At 42.4% G+C, this 19199-nt stretch overlaps 1 protein-coding gene across 8 annotated transcripts in view; it reads right to left on the reverse strand.

Annotated features, from left to right (window-relative positions):
- The window catches only part of Ebf1 (EBF transcription factor 1), a 389901-nt gene that overhangs the window by 366340 nt on the left and 4362 nt on the right, over positions 1-19199 (reverse strand). For all 8 annotated transcript variants that reach the window (XM_048435960.3, XM_048435959.3, XM_048435958.3 and 5 more), the window contains 2 exons: positions 18930-18985; positions 7730-7803 (listed from right to left, as the gene is read on the reverse strand). In XM_048435960.3, the coding sequence (XP_048291917.1) occupies positions 7730-7803; positions 18930-18985 (130 nt within the window). The remainder of the gene's footprint in view (positions 1-7729; positions 7804-18929; positions 18986-19199) is intronic.

A 19199-nucleotide genomic window follows, 5' to 3' on the forward strand; every position in this document is an offset into this window, starting at 1 on the left:
TAAGACCTTTGAACAGCTTCCCGTTGTACTTTGAATAAATCCAGGGTGTGGCAGAACGCCAGGCCACTGACCTGCCTGCCACCCTTTTCTTTCCAGCTTGCCAACCTCCAGCCTCATGGACCAGTCGCGATTCCTCCAACGTGACAGGCTCCATCGTACCTCAGGTACAGGCCAGACAAGTTTCTGCTCCACAGCTCCTCCTGTGCTTCTGTCCTCAACTACTTCCCCTTGGTCCTTAGAAGTTGGTGTAGATGCCCTGGCTTACCTGACACATCACCTTTAATCTAAACTGAGCTGTTTTTCTCTGGGGCAGCTACTGTAATGCCGCTCAACCTGTTACTTACATACTCGGGCATTTTTGTTGGGAATTTTCCCCATTCCATCCTCCCTTTCTGCTACTTCCCATGTGACATGAAGGCAGAAACTGGCCATATCAGTTCCCTCATGCATAGAGCTTGAGATAGAATATCAGAGCTCAGCTATTAAATGACTCAATGAATAAATGATTGGATGAATATTAATCAACAACGTTAGGAATAAGTATGGTGGACTGGAGGGGACATGGCCGATAGAAAAGCAAAGCTGACTCCCTAGGCAAGTATTGCGTACTCTACCCATCCTGCCCACCAAACCACCTCCTCCAAACAAATGTCACTCTTAGCCCCAGAGATGTTCTTCACCTCCTGGACAGCCCTCCTCTCCACAACACACAGACACCCGGATAACAGGAAGAGGAGTTATGCCAGATCTCTAAGCTGGGACTCCAAGGGACCCAAAGGCATGCGCATATGAAAAGGACAGGATGGCAACTAAATAGTGAGAATCCAGAAAACAGAAAAAGGGAGTAATGGAAGTCACTCTACACTTAGGGAGAAAAGTTTATGCAAACTATAGAACTAGCTTAGCCGCGTTACTGTTTCTTGGGTCACATTGCTACGTCACACCGCCAACATTTCCCACAACACCTCAGCCACCGCAGAAGTGCACACAATATCACTCATAAGATACAAAGGCAGGTAAAATAGGATCGTGCAAAGCCCCTCACAGGCTCCTATGAAGTCTAAGTCTTAATTTGTTTTACTACCTTTGGAGGTTCTGGAAACGCTGGCAGCGTTGACTGAAGGAAGTAGGTCTCTGGGGACATGTTCTTGTGGGCTGCACCTTGCCCTGGGCCATTCCTAGATCCCCATGCTTTTCTCTATGAGGCCCTTCTGCCATAATATTCTGCCCCGTCATGGTCCCAGAAATACAAAGCAACCATCGATGGAATCCTTTGAAAAATGAGCCCAAAGAAACCCTTCCTCTCTTAATTAGTTTCCAACAGATATCTTATCATATCAGTGAAAACTGACAAAGATATGTACACAGGCATGTGTGTACATGTAATACATGTGGGTAAGTACCTGGAAGTGTGTGTGTGTGTGCGTGCGTGCGTGCGCACGCAAATCTGTACCCGTGGAACTCTATACACTAAAAAGAAAGAAGGTAGGGTTGACACACTACCCTGGAAGTTAGTCAGAATTGCCCCCATTTCTTTCCACTAAAGTCAAAGAAAGTAAGATGGGCTCTGATCTCCACTTCAGGCAGGGCAGGCATCAACCAGGAGGGACGAGCTAGAGAGCAAAATTCACTAATGTTTAGGCAGAAGAGGGCTTACACTGGAGCAATCCGGTAAATGACACAGTTGAAGAAGCTCTTACAGGGAAAAGTAAGCACATTGATCAAAGCAAACAGAATGAGCATGCCTGAGGCCCCCATTCGCTCACACAGTGTCACTCAGCCTCCTGCCATCTGCGCGCGAAAGGGCTGGGCGCATGCTCCCTGCAGCGGGCATCTCATGAGAGGACCTGGCTTACCTAACTTGATTTGCCCAAGATCAGGATCCCAAAAAAGCAGGCCGGTGCCACTGCTCTTTGCGTCCCTTTTTAATCTGCAACCCAAATGGCAGGACTGCCATGTGGACAGTCACAGCAGTCGGTCTCCCACGCCTGGTGCGGGCTACATGCACTGGAGACTCAGAACAGCAGCCTCTTGCTCAGCACGACCATGCATTTCCCAGCCAGTTCTGCACACTTAGAGAAAAAGCAGACATGGGAGTCCCTGCCTTAGCGGCCTAACACAGGTGGCAGATTTCTAGTGCGCTGACTCGCTGGTTCATAAATCAGGGCAGGAAACATCTGAAGGCTCCCTAGGCTTGGTGCCTGCAGATCATCGTCTGAAGCACATAACTTCTTTCTGGAAGAAGAGCCTCTTGCCACTGGAGAAATGAGTCGTTTGGGTAGCGGGTGGGGACAATTAAGATCCGAGTCTTGTTATACAGCACTGACGGGGCCAGGCCAGAACTCACTATCCAGCACAGGCTAGCCTCAGTTCGGCAGCAATCCTCTGCCTCTGCCTCCCAAGTGCAGGGATTACAGACAGGTGCAACTGCTCCTTGCTAAAGGAGTCGTTTCAAACTGAGCGTCTCAATAAAAATGAAGAATCCTACCCTCCTCAGTCAAAGTGGCTAGAGAAGGGGCTTTGTGAATCACTGGATAGCCTGGTTAATACTTACAAAGGGGATGAACTCAGGAGGAATCTAATCCACGGATTCTTCTGCCCTTCATCAGCCTGCCACACCTAAAAGGTGTCTGTTTCCAGAAGACTTAATCTCCAAGCATGCAACCTTGCCGTCTCCACCCAGTCTGTCCTACAGGGGCACTCTCGGCCCTGTGAATTAATGGGGTTCATATCTGGAACTCTTCTCTCCGATTGATCTTTTTTCAGTGTTTGCTAACATTGTCTAGCCCTCCTTCATTTCTCTAGAGTTCATTTGAGTACTGGTCAGCACTGATCTCTCCTGTAAGAGTGGCCAGCACTTCTTGCCAGTTGGGCTCATTTAAAACTGTGGCCAACCCCAGGGTACCTACATGAATCTACTTCCTGAGTCACCAGTGACCTGGGGCTTTTCTCTCCTTGTACCCCTGTGCATCTCATCAGCACTAGGATACCCTCAAGGTTGATTTCCACACCTTGATACCCCCTTCTTCATTCTTGAGCCCCGTATGCTCAAGCTACTTCCTAATTCTATAGTGTGACCTTCTTACTCAATGTGACTAGAATGGAGCCATTGGGCTGGAGAGATGGCTCAGAGGTTGAGAGCATTGCCTGCTCTTCCAAGGGTCCTGAGTTCAATTCCCAGCAACCACATGGTGGCTCACAACTATCTGTAATGAGGTCTGGTGCCCTCTTCTGGCCTGCAGGCATACACGCAGACAGAATATTGTGTACATAATAAATAAATAAACAAATAAATAGAATGGGGCCATTCTCTCCTCTATTCCTCTTCTTCCACACTTCCCAACCCCACCTTCCAAGCCATTTCGGTTCTCACCTTTGAGAAGCATAGCCTGAAGTTGGTTATCTTTGAGCAAGTCCCTCTGGCCAGCTCCAGGCCGCAGGTCTGCCCAGCTATAAACTTCCACACAACAGTTCTGCCTGGACCACAAACTCTCCTTAATACAGCTTCGAAAGCCCCTCTCCCCATCACATCGCTCTCCATTCCCACTCCTATGACCCACCCACAACTATTCCATCTTCTCTCTCAATTGACACAGTCCTTGGCCTCAGTGTTCCATCACATGAGACCCTTTGCCCAGTAAAGTCTAATTGGCTACATAAAGCTTCCAACAAGCCCTTGGCGTCAGAGGCACTAAGAAATAAAGACACATAACCCCGGCAACTGTAATAGAACAGGCATATTCGGGTTTTCATAGACACTAAACCCCTTTTCAATATTTTCTTACCATCAGTTACTTTGGGCAACTAAGTACCAAATACTTGGCCAGGCACTAATGATGCCTCTGCTATTGCTTCTATTAATACTGCTTTGAATCATAACAGGCTTTCAGTTCTGACTCTGCCTAGCATTGTGGAAAGAGTTTATAGCATTTAATCTTAATTCCTACTCTATGAGACAGTATTAACATCCCATTTCACAAATGGGACAGTTGAAGCATGGAGGAAAACTGAGTCACTTCCGGGCCTTTGAGGGGCATGGTCGAATAGAGACAGACAGTAAGGTGTCATTTGCAAGGGCGCAGAGTACTATAAAGTTAAAAGCACCTGGTACACTAGACTGCTTACAAGGGGATATGACTTGGGCCAAGGGCCAGAGGTGCTTCCCTGGAGAAGCCCTATTAAGCTGGTGTCTGAAGCAGGAAATTAACCTAAACCTGGAAAGAGGAAGGAAGGAAGGAAGGAAGGAAGGAAGGAAGGAAGGAAGGAAGGAAGGAAGAAAATGCCTAATAAAGAAGTAAAAGAGGAAACAAGCTAGCCTGAGATTCATGATTCTTCTACAAAAGAAGAGAAAATAAGCAAGAACTCTCTCTTAGTGTGGGTGCCTATAACCTGCCCTCTTCCTGGGTACTGAAAACGAACCCCTCCTGTACTCAGCCTCTCTGGAGACCAGGATGCCAAATCCCCCAACCAATCTGGGTTCCATTTAAACACAGAAGTTAGAGTGCTCACATAAGCAAACCCCTTACAGAATCCTACTCTTTAAGAAAAAAAGTATTCAGAAAAATGTGGTATGTTTATACAACGGAGTACTACACAGTGGAAAAAAATAATATCTTGACATTTGCGGGCAAATGGGTGGAGCTGGAAAACATCATATTGAGTGAGATAACTCAGACCCAGAAAGACAAATATAACATGTATTCACTCATAAGTGGCTTTAGACATAAAGCAAAGAAAACCAGCCTACAATTTACAATCCCAGAGAACCTAGACAACAAAGAGAACCCTAAGAGAGACATACATGGATCTAATCTACATGAGAAGTAGAAAAAGATAAGATCTCCTGAGTAAATTGGGAGCACGGGGATCATGGGAGAGGGTAGAAGGGGCGGGGAGGAGAGGGGAGAGGAAGGGAGGTGAGCGGAGAAAAATATATAGCTCAATAAAAACAAATTTTAAAAAATCCAAGGAACCATGTTATCTTAAGAACTTCACCGCCATGATTGGTATGATAGATTCCAAATCACCAAAAGGCAGACACTCTCTCATAATGTTATGGAAGTGCTCCGCATCATCCAATCAAAGAGGGTTTGTCCTCAGGAGTCAATAATTATAAACTCATGAAGTCAGTGCCTTTAGCCATCCCACACAATGGGATCACCTCCTCCACAAAACACAATGCTTTGTTTTGTTTTGTTTTTTCCCTAATTTACAGCACGTGAGACACAAGTGTGTCTTGCTTATCTTTTCCTTTTCCCTTCCATTTGCCTGTGATGAACAGAATGCACCAAACCCTTTCTTGTGGAACGAAATTCTCTGTCTCCTTCATCACAGCCAGCATACTATAAACACACAGCTTTTGTGACATCCACGCAAAGTTTTATTGTGCCGTTAGCTTTGATAGAAAGCACTGCAGAAAGTTGCTTAGAAATTAAATATCTAAAACAAGCTATTTTAAAATCCAGGGCCTTCACTATTTCATGTCTGCAATGAAGAAATTTCATCTTGGGGAGAGCAAGCTGTCTTTCACACCATATGGCTAATGGTGGTGCATAGCAATTAGCCAGGCTGATTAATGGTGAACAGATTCTAATTTTATGCTTATAATTGAGGCTGCATTTGCACCCCTGGTGCAAATTCAGCACAACCCAACTTCCACTTACAACAGGCAAGAAATCAAGAGAAATAGGATGGTATGGAAAGTGAGAATTTTCTTCCTGAAGCCCCCTAAAGAGCATAAGATTTGCAATTTAAAAGACTGTTAGCCGCACAATAGATGACAGGTTTGTGTAATGGGGTCATGGCAGCCTGGTAAACAAACAGTACCCCTTCCACATCTATAGGCAGCCAGGAAAGCCGTAATCTGTAACATTAGCAAGATGACATTTGGAATATGGCTTTTCCCTCTTAGCCAGGCGGTACAAACAGCATCATTTGCCTTCAGTGGCTTGAGAATTTTATTTTTGCTATTTTTATGTTTCTGAAAAATAGGGGCACTGTCAGCAGTAAAGCACACCAACCAGCATCATAAAGCACTTTGGACCAATGAATTTTAAAAACAAGGAAAATATAAACTGCATTAATAGAGGGGAGGCCTGTGCGTGAAAGGCATAATATATCTCTAAGTAGTTCAAGAATAGAATTCTCTCCAGCATAATCCAAACATATGCAGATACAAAATGCAAATAGACGATGTATAGATAGTGCTTGGCCTGTTGGTTGAAATCCATCTTCCTGTTTCCTGTTTTGCTCCAATCGTGAGCAGCTCCACTTGGAGGGTTCCCTCTAATGGTATGCTAATTGTAGAAGGCTAAAGCCTGAGAGAAACGCTTGGGGAAGTAGTAATACAGACAAGGTCATGTTTTACTGCTTCTCAAAATGGATTTTTCTCCTTTAATTCCGAAAGGTACCACTCAGCTAGATGGTATCCAGCTCATACACACAGGGTAAAACTAACTTTCCCCACTAATGTAAGGAATCCCACACCATTTGGGAGTGTTCACTGTCTTAAATCTGGGGGGAAAGCAACCTAGCTTTAAGAATAATTAACAAGTTTTACAAATCACTGAAATAAAATGTGTGAAACCCTTCTATATCTTCAAGCTATAAATCAGAACGATATTTTTAAAAAAATAGAAAAAGGAAACATGGAATTTTTAGAGACCCAAATGTTAGTATTTGGGATTTCATTCAGGAAACACATGAAGTCCTTTTGATTCTACTTCCAGCTGTAGCATTTTGAGGTTGTTTTCCAGGAGAGTCCATGAGCAGCCCAGGAGGGCTACCCATGCTGAAGCAGCAGCTGAAGACTCACATGGATTGGTCTTCGACATTCAGCAGCCCAGTAAACATTGTGCCAGGGAGCCCTGCTCCTAACAAAGCAATTAGGAGCCTTCCTCTCACGCAGAGTGACATCTTCCTGCTTTATCCAATTACTTGAGAGCTATCGGGATCAAAATACTGGATTGTTTTTCCAAGGAAGAGGAGCACAAGTTAAAAGGCTGTCCCCTGCTCTTGCCCCTCTCCTGTGCAGGCCTGGCGGAGGCCATGGAGGTGACGGTGGTCTCAGGTGCCACTTCAGCATGATTACAGCCCAAAGTGAGAAGACTCCTATGTGAGGAGCATAGGGACTCCTTTTCACTGCCCTGCCCCAATCTCAAAGCTCACTACCTCCAAGAACTATTAGCTTCATGTTCAGGTATGAATAGGATAAGTCAAAGACCTAACGCAAGAAGAAAAGAAAGAGATCAGTTTAAGGAGAAATGAGGCTTGGGTATGGGGGTTATATTAAGTAGAAGAACTCAAAAGGAGAACTATAACTTTCAAGTTGACCCAAACAGAAGCCTCTGTGGACTTCAAGAGAACTCTCATTTTACTAAGCATGAGGCTGAGTGCAAATGTCACCACTGAGCGGGCTATACTGGATTTGACTCCACTGTGAAGGGTGACAGGGGGCACTGCTCTGTGGCCATCATCTGTGAGGTATCAGAATGCAAGCCGATGTCTTCCCAGATGAAATGTAATAAATAATTGAGCACCGCCGCAATCCCTGATACTACCAAATGTGTCTAAGAATTCTTTCTTCCAGATTATTTACTAAAAGCAAAATAAACATGTAGCCAACCAATGGAACCGATTTTGCCTAGGCGTGAGATCCAAAGTCATCTTTACTTTGCAGAGAGAGAGAGAGAGAGAGAGAGAGAGAGAGAGAGAGAGAGCAATTCCTTACCTGCACATGATCTCATGCGTGAGCAACACTCGGCACATTTCAGGGTTCTTGTCTTGGCCTTCGTACACTATGGCCTGAAAGTAAAGGCATGTTTTTAGCTAAAAATAGAAGCAAGTAGCAGAGCATTGCCTATAACAATCTTGTTCTCCACCGCCTTGCCCCTGCTGGGGGCCAATTAACTTTTAGGAGCAAAAAAGCAAATCAGCCAGGCTGATTATTTCAGGACACATTGCTCAGGATCAACCCAAATTGAGTGGAATAGGATGCGATCCTCTCTGCTCTCTCAACCACCTCATTATGCACATCTTCGGACCAGTGCATGTGATGGGCATCTGTTGTCAAGACAACCATAAGTCTCTTTCAATACAGAATAAAAATAATTCTGATCAATAAAGAGGGGAGCTTCAGAAGGCTGAAGAGGCTACAGTGTTTTGTATTTCAAATATAGAAAAGCATGTGGCTTTGATCACCCAGTAGAACACATTTGCCTCTCCGCTCTTCCCAGACCCCACAGTCAGTGTTCTACTGGCAAGCGACACAAAACAAGTTTGGGGAAAAGCTCGAGCAAGCTGCGCACCGACTATGTCATTTCTGAAGTGAGGCAGCCAGGGAAAACCCCTCTTCCTACCAAGAGGCTGAAAACATGTGTTGGTGCAGGGTGTACGCCCACCCGAACAGGAACACTTGCCAGCATGTTCTGTGTGGGGAATGAAGTCACAGTCAGCTCCCTAAATAAAGAGTTCTGTCTCATTCTCAAAATCAAGAGTCCTAAACCACCAGCCTCGATGCTGCGCTCTCTCTCTCTCTCTCTCTCTCTCTCTCTCTCTCTCTCTCTCTCCCCCTCCCTTTCTCTTTTATTTTTGTAACACAATCACATTTTGCTTCAGGACACCCACCACCAAGTTTCCCAGAACCTCCAGCTTGCACTTGGATCTACAGGTTACTACCCAAGCCAAAGGAAAACAGAGTGCTATTAGGAGAACAGGATTCTGCACCAGCATGCATTTAACTCACTTAACACTGTATCACTGCATAATACTAATATAACACAGCTTCAAATTGTTAATAAAATTACTTTCACACATTCACAGAACCCTCAGTTTCTCAGTGACAAAACCATTTAAATTAACCAGAGATTATTCTTGTTCTTAGGTGGCGCACAAAAGTACTTCTGTGCCTAACTTGTCATATTCTTTCTCACGCACTTTGTTTTTGAACTTGGAGACAGAGCGTCCACAACTTAAGACCTAGCACAGACAGATCCATGGGCCATGACCTGGTTACAGTATCTGAACACAAAGCAAAGCAAACTGCAGCAGATTAAAAATTAAGGGAAAAACCTTGGGTGAAAAAAAGTACATTTCTTTATCACTGGCCCATCAAAACTATTTTTTTTATGGCTAGCTCATCATAACCTTGTACTAAAAAAACAAAGTGTTTTTACTTTAGCTGTAAACATCTAGAAAGGTTGAAAGAATATATTTAGAAGTCCATGGCAGGATAGTCCATTACCCAGATTCCTCAGATGTTTGCATTTTACTAAATTTGCTTCCTATTTTTCTCTTTTTCCCTAAATCACTTTTTAGCAAATTGCAGATATGGCCTCAATATATCAGCATGCATTTCCTGAAAACAAGGCATTTTCATGCATAATCACAGCACAATTATCTAAATCAGAAAATTAGCATTGATACAATAGAATAATCTAATCTCCAGACCTTATTGAGATTTACCAATTACCTAATAATGTCCTTTACAGCAAAAGAAAATCCAGTACTAATCACCGCACTCAGCTGTCATGTCTCCTTTCATTCTGGACATCCTTCAGTCGTTGCAGTTCACGGCATTAACGTTGTTGAAAATATAGGCCAGTTACTTTGTAAAATGTCCTTCTACTCGGGTGTGTCAGGATTCCTCGAGATCATATTAAAGTCTTAGACTTCAAGGCAGGACAACAGTACAGGGTGATGCTGAATCCTCTCTGAACTAGGTTCTACTACGCACGAGTTTATTAGCAGCATAAACTCTGACCATTTGGTTAGGGTGATGCCCACCATCCACTAGGGACCACAGGTCAGAGTTTCACACTATAATACGACATTTCACCCTCTAGTCATCTTTCTGTATTCTGGGGCAATAACTTGCATTATGCTAATGTCTTATGAAGTTTCACATCTTTAGCCACTAGTTCCAGCATGCATACACAATCCTTACTTTATTCTTATTATATTTACTTATTATATACTTATTATATTTACAATATTGAGGGGGCATGTGCCAGTGTGTGTGTGTGTGTGTAGGTCAGATGACAAATTGTGGGGGTTGGTTCTCTCTTTCCGTCATGTGGGGATCAAGAATTGAACTCAGGAATCCAGGTTTACTCAGCAAACACCTTTATCTTCTGAGCCTTCTCACTGGATGTCTTTCCTATGTTTCTAAATGACCTTTCCAAATTCCCAAGAAGTGTTTTGTTTTACTCTAGAAAATGCAGTTTCTGAGTCCAAAGCCAGACTGGTGTATAGAGGGAGTTCCAGGACAGCCAGGAGTATACAGAGAAACTTTGTCAAAGAAGAAGAGGAAGAAGGAGGAGGAGAAGGAGGAGGAAGGAAGGAAGGAAGGAAAGAAGGAAGGAAGGAAGGAAGGAAGGAAAAGAAAGAAAGAAAGGAAGGAAGGAAGGAAGGAAGGAAGGAAGGAAGGAAGGAAGAAAGAAAGAAAGAAAGAAGGAAGGAAGAAAAAAGGAAGAAAAAGGAAGGAATGAAGAAAAAGGGAGAGGGAAAGAGAGAAAGAAAGAAAGAAATTTAATCATTAATTTAGTCATTAATTTAGTCATTAATCAGAAAATTCTGAAAACCAAAAACCTGAGGCCAGTGAGACTGCTCACCAAGTAAGGTGTTCGCCAACAAGCCTGGCAGCCTGAGTTAAATCCTGGGGATTCGCAGGGCAGCAGGAGAGAACTGACAGTTGTCCCTCGGCCTCTACACACGCACTGTGGTGCTCATCAGCCCCCACACATACATGAGGGTGTGTGCACCTAAGCACACAAACTAAATAATAAATACATGTAAAAATTTTAAAAAACTTATGTGTCTGCTTTGTTTTCTGTAATCACTGTTTTTTTTAAATCAAAAAAAAAGAGGGAAAAACACAGATCTTAAGCATGGTGCTAAAAAATTCTAATGGCAAATTTCTACTAAATCCTATTATCACTAAATTATTTGTATGTTCTCCTAAGACACTCCATAAACTCTGCCTCAACTTCAGTGTTTGCCTTGATAAACAAGTAACCCGGAAGTTGGTGTTCAGGTACTAGCAATGTTTTCCATACTGGAGCAAGAGGGGTAGGGGAAGGGAGAAGAAATTATGTTATTTTTTTTAGAGGAGAGGGTGGTGGCAGGCATATACGTTATATAAGAATCGTTTCACATCTTTCTAGATGAGATAAACACTGTTGTTACTAAGGCAACTGGTTGAAATGAGTGGGGCCATGATGACATATCTGGTTAATAGCAAGCCTCAAGGCAAATCCACTGAGGACTCCCCAGGCAATGGAGGACAGGGACTCCCAGAAATCCCACGTTTATTTTCCTGGCTACTGAGCATCGCTTGTTACAGGCCCACTCCCTCTGTAACTCATCTCTTTACCAAATACCAAGCTACCACTCCACTTCCGCCAGTGGATTCAGAACAGGGACTCTTTCTCCAAATCAAGCATAGAAAAACGAAACCAAGAGTTTGCATTTGCTCAGTAATAATTAAGAAGCCTGGGGAGATCTGGAATCTGCAGTTTCTGTCTTCCCTCTCCCTGGGTCTGGATAGAATAAGAAGAGTTCTCAATGCACAGGGGCAGAAAAAGAATTCCTGCTTCTGGGAAATCCTACAATAAAGGGGAGTGGAAGTCTACCATGGGCAAGGAAGGACAAAATTCCTATCTCTAGAGCAAACTACGCTGTTGCATTAAGGGAGCAAGTTTTCCTGTGCAATTCAAAGGCAGAACTCCCCTAACACTGTAGATTTAAAAAAAAAAAAAACCCTATAGAGTATTTTTCAAACGCTGAAAAGACTTTTGAAAACACCCATGCATACATATACACATACAACACACAGAAAATAAGGGTTTCAGAAATGAGCATTTGAATGGGACCTGGTATAGGACAGTTTGATAGGCTTATTTGGAGACCTTCAATGTCAGAGTAACATTAAGACAGACTTCAATCTTCTTTTTTAACTCATTGCCTTCAAGTTCTCCCTCCAGCTTGCTCCTCAACTAAAAGCATCTTCTCTGTGTACATTTAGCAAGACTGGCTCACACTTGAGCAAATCTAGTTGATAACACACCCCCCACCCCCGCAAGAGTAGGCATCTTCTAACATCAATTTGGGAAAAGGGGGGCTGGGGGTTTCAGACTCTCTTCCGAATTTAAATGTATGCCTCTGTGGGGTTTGAGGCAAGCTGGCTGAGGTTGGATCAGCTGGGAGATCCCAGGGGCATATAAACAGCATTGACTATTTTAAGTGAAACCATTTTAACAGACAGCTGGTTTAGGACCCAGACAATGGAACACTGAGAAGAAGGCTCATTGTCATACTCCATAGTAAATCATGCGTCTGCTCATTGGGGGGAAGGTGGTGTGCTGAGAGAGGGACAAAGGCAACACTGGCTTAAATAAATCAATGTGTTTATCAGAAATGAGGGTGGGGGGGCCACTAAGATGGGAGGGAGAGCAAGAGAAATTATGGAAATGCGTTATTTAAATAAATCGTTGAGGGTGAATCAAGTTGAGGCTTACAACCATAGAGAGAAAAGACATAGTATCAAGTGGAAAATAATGTTTACGTTAATCCTGCCAAGGGCAAACAAATCCCTCAAGGCAGTAGGGATGCTTGGACAGGAAGCAACATGAACCAGTAAATAGCAATAACTTCTCCTTGACTTTCAAAACCTGGCGCTCCTATGAGATAAACCTGTTGTATTGGGAGACCTGATTTTCTCCTGAAACAGTAGTCTCTCCTCTCTAAATGTCAACCTCTACCAGAAAATAACAGGCAGGCAGGAGCAAACGCAAGCTCTTGCTAATCCTCTCCTCATTTTCAGATTGTCTTTTGAACCGTATTTTTTTTATAATTAACTAAAGAAGAAGAAAACGTAGGCATTGTTAAAGCCTCCACACCCTCCCGAAACAACAGCAGTGGAACTTTGGCTGTCCGAAAAGAAAGCACCGCTCATTTCTAATGCTTAATTATAAGTCGATGTGTGATATCTCTGGAAATCAGTCGTCTCTGTCCCATGCTTGCCTAAGCTGCCTCTCTTTAAAAAGGCGTCTTTGGAGTATAGTTCATCCCTGGTTTTTCTAAAATATTGCTGAGGCTTAAAAGTTCACTGAAACTTACTATGGATACAGACCACACAGCAGAAGGGAAACCGACACGGGTGAGAATACCCGGGGATCATACTTCAATAGGAAGCCTAGAGAAGTTCAGAGAATTGAGCTTGGTTTTCTTTGTTTACTTTGCTAATAGTTTTAACTCTTTGTGTCCCCCATCAGAATCAAGGGAGCAGTACCGTGTATTTTTCTCATTAGGAATTTTCTTGGTTTGCAAAAAGGAGGGAGCAAGAGGGAGAGGGAGGAGAGGTAACAAAAACTTGAATTTCCCACATAAATCAAAATACCTTGAAAGTGATACTTCTATTTCTGAATACAAAACAAAAAGGAAAGTCTATTTGTCTCCTTAGAGAAAGGGTCATAAATATAAAAACTGCCTTCTTCAAAATAAAGAGACATCTCTTTTAAACATAAGCTATCAATAATAGCAAACTACCTAGAACTGAGCTAATCAAAAAGCAAGCATGATGCCTTCAGTATCAACACACTGCACAACAATTATTACATTTTCCCACCAGCGGTCTTCCATTAAAAAAAAAAAACTAGCTAAAACAGTCCCATTTCTAGTAGGTAGAAGAACCATAGTTAAAGATTAAGCTATGCCAAAGAAAACATCACAAATCTGACATTTCATAAACAATTGTATCAAACAGAAATCTAACATTAATAGTAGAGTAAAATAAAAACTGGTTTTGCCTCAAGTAGCAGCTTGGCTACTGGCGAGCAAATTGTGAAGATGTAATTCCAGCTCAGCAGCTAAGCAGGCCCGTTTGCAGAAGTGAGTTGGGCATGATATCATATTCACTATGCTGTTCGGTTACATCACAGCCCAGACTAAAAGGCAAGCACGTCCCCAGTGCAGGGACCTTCTGATGCATCCCTTCTGTCTCAGAGAACTAAAAACCCTTATATTATTCAAATGCCTCATGTAAAAAAAAAAGCAAACAGAAAAAACCAAACTAAGTACCTCAAATAATTCCATATGACTTTTTTCCTAGACGTAATAAATGATATTCTACTCGGATAGTCACTGCATTTACTACATTAGTAGACACAATTGACTTTGTCAACTCAGTCAAGCAATAATAATAAAATCATAAGAACAGCTAATTTATTATATACTTAATATATATCAATCACTGTACTAAGCCTTTTGCAGATATGGATCCACTTAGTTTTCACAGCAGAACTTTGAGTTGGGTGCAACCATCCTTCCCACTAGCTTGATTCCAAAAGCACATATATATTTTTTAATTCCTCTCTAAAACCAAATCTTCCCTGCTTCAAAACCTATGTCAACAATTCACGCATGTCACATCCAAACAGTCCTTATCCCCGGTAAGACCCACACACAGACAACAGGCTGTCTGTACAGCCATATGAGTTCGATAAATGCATCCCGACTAATATGTTCGTTTTTAATGCTGTTCAAACATTCACATGGAAACAGCTCTAGCGTAAATATTCCCGAACAAATGGCTGTATATTATCCAGGAGGGAGCAGTTGGGCCGCCAGACTGGGGAAGTACTAGGCCATCTGGCTCCGGCAATCTCTCCAAAACCATCAGCTTTGTTTTCACCCCCAGACTCCAAACAACACATTTTCCACTGTGATGAGTTTACATTTTCCCAAACACAGGTCCTGATCATGCATAAAAATTCCAAACTTCTTCATTCCTCTATGTGCAAGGAAATTTAAATCACCTGCATTTTTGACATGTTACCAAAGGAGACAGAAAGCTGTTGAAATATGGCCCCTGACAGAAACCTGCCCTGTCCTCCCTTGTTTGTTCCCCTGGATCTATGAAAGAGCCTCTTGGCTGGCCTGCTAAATTCCTTGGGAACTTATAGATATGCCCCTCCCCCTGCCCCCAAAAGTGTTTCTCTACCAATGAACTGAAAGAGTGGTTAATCAAATCTATGTAGCCGTGGTAGAACATGATGAAACAATCAATGGGAGGGAAATAAAGTGGAATCAACAACTTTAAGTGCTGGGAACATCAAAACAAATATGTAAAGAAATCTAGCTTTCTTGTTTACTGTGCCTGCACTTTCTTTGCACCCACAGTGTCTGGAGTGCCCTCTCCACGTACCCCACCTTTAAACCGGCCCATGCAAAGATCATGTGACTTCTGTTGGCCTTCCTCCAAAAGAAATAAGTAAAATCACTTTTGTTTGAGATTGGTTCTCCTTTATTTAAGTATCACTTGAAAAACTCACTCTTTGAGTAACCTGGTGGAAGAAATGAGCTTAGTTTTGTGTTTATTGACTACTTAAAGATAAATACCTCACTGAAGGAACCATGGCACACAATCGTATCTCAAATGACACATGGAAATCTGAATTGAGGCAAGTTAAACCTCCGGCCTCCCCAACTGGGTACATGAGAATTTTTACAGTTGACACTGTTTCTGGATGCATCAGCCATAGACTTCTGGATCCTGAGGGCTTTTGCATGCTCACTAATAGAATACCAAAAACAGCCACGACACAAAAACAATCTATTTTTAGGCCAGCTAAACTTGGTTTTGAACAACCCTTCCCAAGAGCAAGACATTTCTTTTCTAATTGAACAGGTTTGGTTTGTTTGTTTGGGGTTTGTTTTGTGTTGCTGTTGTTCTTGTTGTTTGCAGGTCTTATACCACATGTTTTACAATGGAGGCATAAGAAGATGGGACCCCGGAGCCTTACACAGTCACTCCTAACAAGGCTCCATCATTCCTGGTAGAGAGCAGAATTAGGAGTCATTCCTCCAAATAGTCTAATGAGACATTTCAGGAAGGTGTGAAACACTGTGTCGTGTTCATCCATCTTGGTTTCTGGCTCACCTCAGTGCTACTATCTCTAGTCAGAATGAGGAACAATCTCTGCACTGAAGCATGCACACCAACTTCTGCATGCTGCTGGCCGAAGATACCATCTGAATGTCAACCCCAGCCTGCCAGTCAAGGAGATGACCTCACACGCACAAAGGCACACCTCTGATATGAAAAGGGGAAGGGCCACCGAACAAGGGAGAGAAGGCTTCGCAGTGGCCAGGTGTTCCCTCCACCAGGGCTAGTGTTCTGAGAGTGCATCACACTGCCGACCATATTCTGCCCCACACTCTAAACATCAAAATCTGGAATGCGGCAGAAAGGTATCACAGAGGGGCAATGCTACCACGTAGTCAATCAGCCTCTGCCAATCCGTCCTTTTTGTTAAAGAGGCCACGGTGTGTTTATGTAGCAGGGACACTTGCAGCAAATTTAAATCAGACTAAGCATTTAATTATCACGGTGTATTTTTGAACTATAGGAAGGTCCACTGTTTTACTCCAGAAGCTGAATATGAACATGATTCCGCAGCTAAGAAAGAAAGGCCTCTGGTATTTCCATCTGCTATTTTTTTTTTTTTTTTGGAATATATGATGTTAACTGAGTACGTAAGAAAGTAACTTCCAAAACTCTTGCTGCATGTAATCGAAGAACAAGCAACTGGATAAAGAGCTCGGATTGCCTTTCAAAGTGAAAGTTATAGAAAGGGCGGTTACTCAATTATTATGAAAGCAAATAGGCTCATCTTAAAATGGCTTTTGTCTTAATACTTTCGTACCAACTTAAATAATTATTAAACCTTTTTCCCTCAGGTTGCTGCTGACTAGATACAACTCCACGTATGTATAATTTAAACCTTTAGTAATATATAGCAAATGACTTTCTTATATCTGTTATTTTTTTCAATGAATCATTTCCCACTTTCACTCCCCATAGCTTTATGATGCTATCAAATGGCAAAGATACCTCCAGCTGTAGATTTTTTTAAAGCTTCGTGGTCTTGTTAGTAAAATATTTGGTGTATTGCTTTATATTTTTAAAAAATCCTTCCACTGTTCCCATATGAGAGAATATGTTGATAAAATGGATTCTTGGTAGCACTATATGTTTGGGGAGATCAGAATTGAAGTTATGGGGAGGTTTGAAATGGATAGAAACAGTCTTCTCTAACATGACCTAATTTTATGTTCCTTTGGAACAGTCCTGGTCACAGTGTGGCCTGCAGTTTCAGTAGTCAGTGTTCCATGAACACATTGGCCTTCTACTGTTGTTTGTGTGGATATCTTTATCTTAAAAAGTAAGTCCTACTAGATACAAGTGGAGTGTGGGGCAGAGTTCATTCTTTTCCCCCAGGCCCCCCTCTTTCTACTCCTCTCTGATGAGAAGGACAAGAAAGGATTCCCATCATATTAAAAACAATTTTTGAAAAACAGAATTCCACATAATATATTTTTGTTTTGACATCAAATTAAAAGTTACTAAAATCAAGTTTGTGTGTGTGTGTGTGTGTGTGTGTGTGTGTGTGTGTGTGTGTGTGTGTGTGTTTCTTTTCAGCAGGGGAAAAAAAACAAAAATCCAGAGTCCAATGGAAAGACAATTATCCTATATAGCCATTTATGCATTCAAGAAAATAACTATAATTAAAACAATAAGTGGAAATTTACTCTGAGCTGTCAACTAAGAAATGAACATAGTCTTCCAAAGAAGAAAATACTTAAAGGAAATAAAATGACATCAATTTTTTTCAGATACTTATTACTTTAAAAATTATACTTCATACCCATAGTTTCATATATTTTTACTTGAGTCACAATAAATATAAGCATGATAATCAACATGAGCTGTTATTAAATGCTTTCTGTTAAGATTTCTAACTTTCCAACAGCTTATTAATGTGAATTTTGCACATTATAGCCAGGCAGATATAAAGCTATTTTTAATTATGCAAGCACGCCCTAATTCCAGACTTTCCAAACCAGTGAAAGAAGTGCACCCCTCCTTATTTTAAAGGGAATATTTTAAAATGACAAGCAAGTAAACACATTTTAGCCCTGGTACTAAAATGCTATTAGCTGTGCTATAGATGACTTTTCCTTTTATTCTGAATTCTGTCTTTCTCTCAATAAGGCTCTCTTCTTTTTTCTGTTACTTCAACTAACTAACCAACTACTTCATTCTGAAACTATACTTTTTCTTAAAATTAAGAAGAGGGAAGTTTAAAAAAACTGTGCCTCATTAAAATGTCAAGCCTCGTTTCTACCTTGGCTCATAACTGTATCTTTTAAAACATAACTCAACCTTAATGTATACTGCTTGACACCAAGTGTTGGCAAGCTTAAGAAAATGTCTTCCCTGTACCTTTAAGATGGAAAGCCAGCTAGCTTTTGTTGCCTGGCTCCCAGCCAAACTTGGAGGCCAAAGCAGGAGGGTTTTTGCAAAATATCCTCAAACAATTGTAGGCTCCCACTTCCAACACTACTTTCCAACGTCACCGCCTTTAAAAAATAAAATAAAAATCTATAGAGAAGACATTTGCAAAACTTCACCCTGCTCCACACTCCTGCAGAAGCCAGCATTGCCCCCCTAAACACTCCCTCTAAGTTCCTCAGGCCTGGGCCTTGGATAAAGCCTGGCTAGTTTGTGTTTCAGGAGTTCTGAACTCCTGAGGATGGAGTTTTCCTAGGGCTCCTTCTGCACCCCCTAAAGCTCCTTGGCCAAGTCAGAGGAAGTCCAGTCCTTACTCCTTCTCTCAGCACCCCAGGTCTTAATCACCAGGCCTGGCTTTCCCTGGGAGGGAAGTGAGCCTGCAGCGATTCCCCAGGCGGAGGTGCTGCGACAGGAATGGTCCAGGAAACCTGCGGTGCCACCACTTTGCCAGGGCCTCTCTGGCTTTGAGAGTCTGGATCCCAGTCATCTCTCAGTGGTGGCACAACCAGTTTTTGAACCACAGCAAATTCTGTGAGCTGAGAATCGTCCCCACAATATGGAATTCTAAGAAACTTACTTGCTTTGTCATGGAGTCGATGAGGCGCACGTAGAAATCCTGTTCAGTCCTTATTCCTGGGGGGTGGAGGAAGGAAGGAAAATTAAGCGAGGGGATAAGCCCTGAAGGAAAAAAAGAACCCCACAGTATAAATAACAAGAGCAACAAACAAAAACTGCTCACAAAGGGGACCAAGGCCAAGGGGAACTCCTGCTGTCCTGAAAAGGGAGAGCCAGGATGCCCCACCACCACCCCGAGAATCTAGAAAGGATCTAAGGCCTAGTTCAAATG

Source organism: Myodes glareolus, chromosome 9, assembly GCF_982192425.1.
Source record: "Myodes glareolus chromosome 9, mMyoGla1.1, whole genome shotgun sequence".
In the NCBI taxonomy this organism is placed as follows: Eukaryota; Metazoa; Chordata; class Mammalia; order Rodentia; family Cricetidae; genus Myodes; species Myodes glareolus.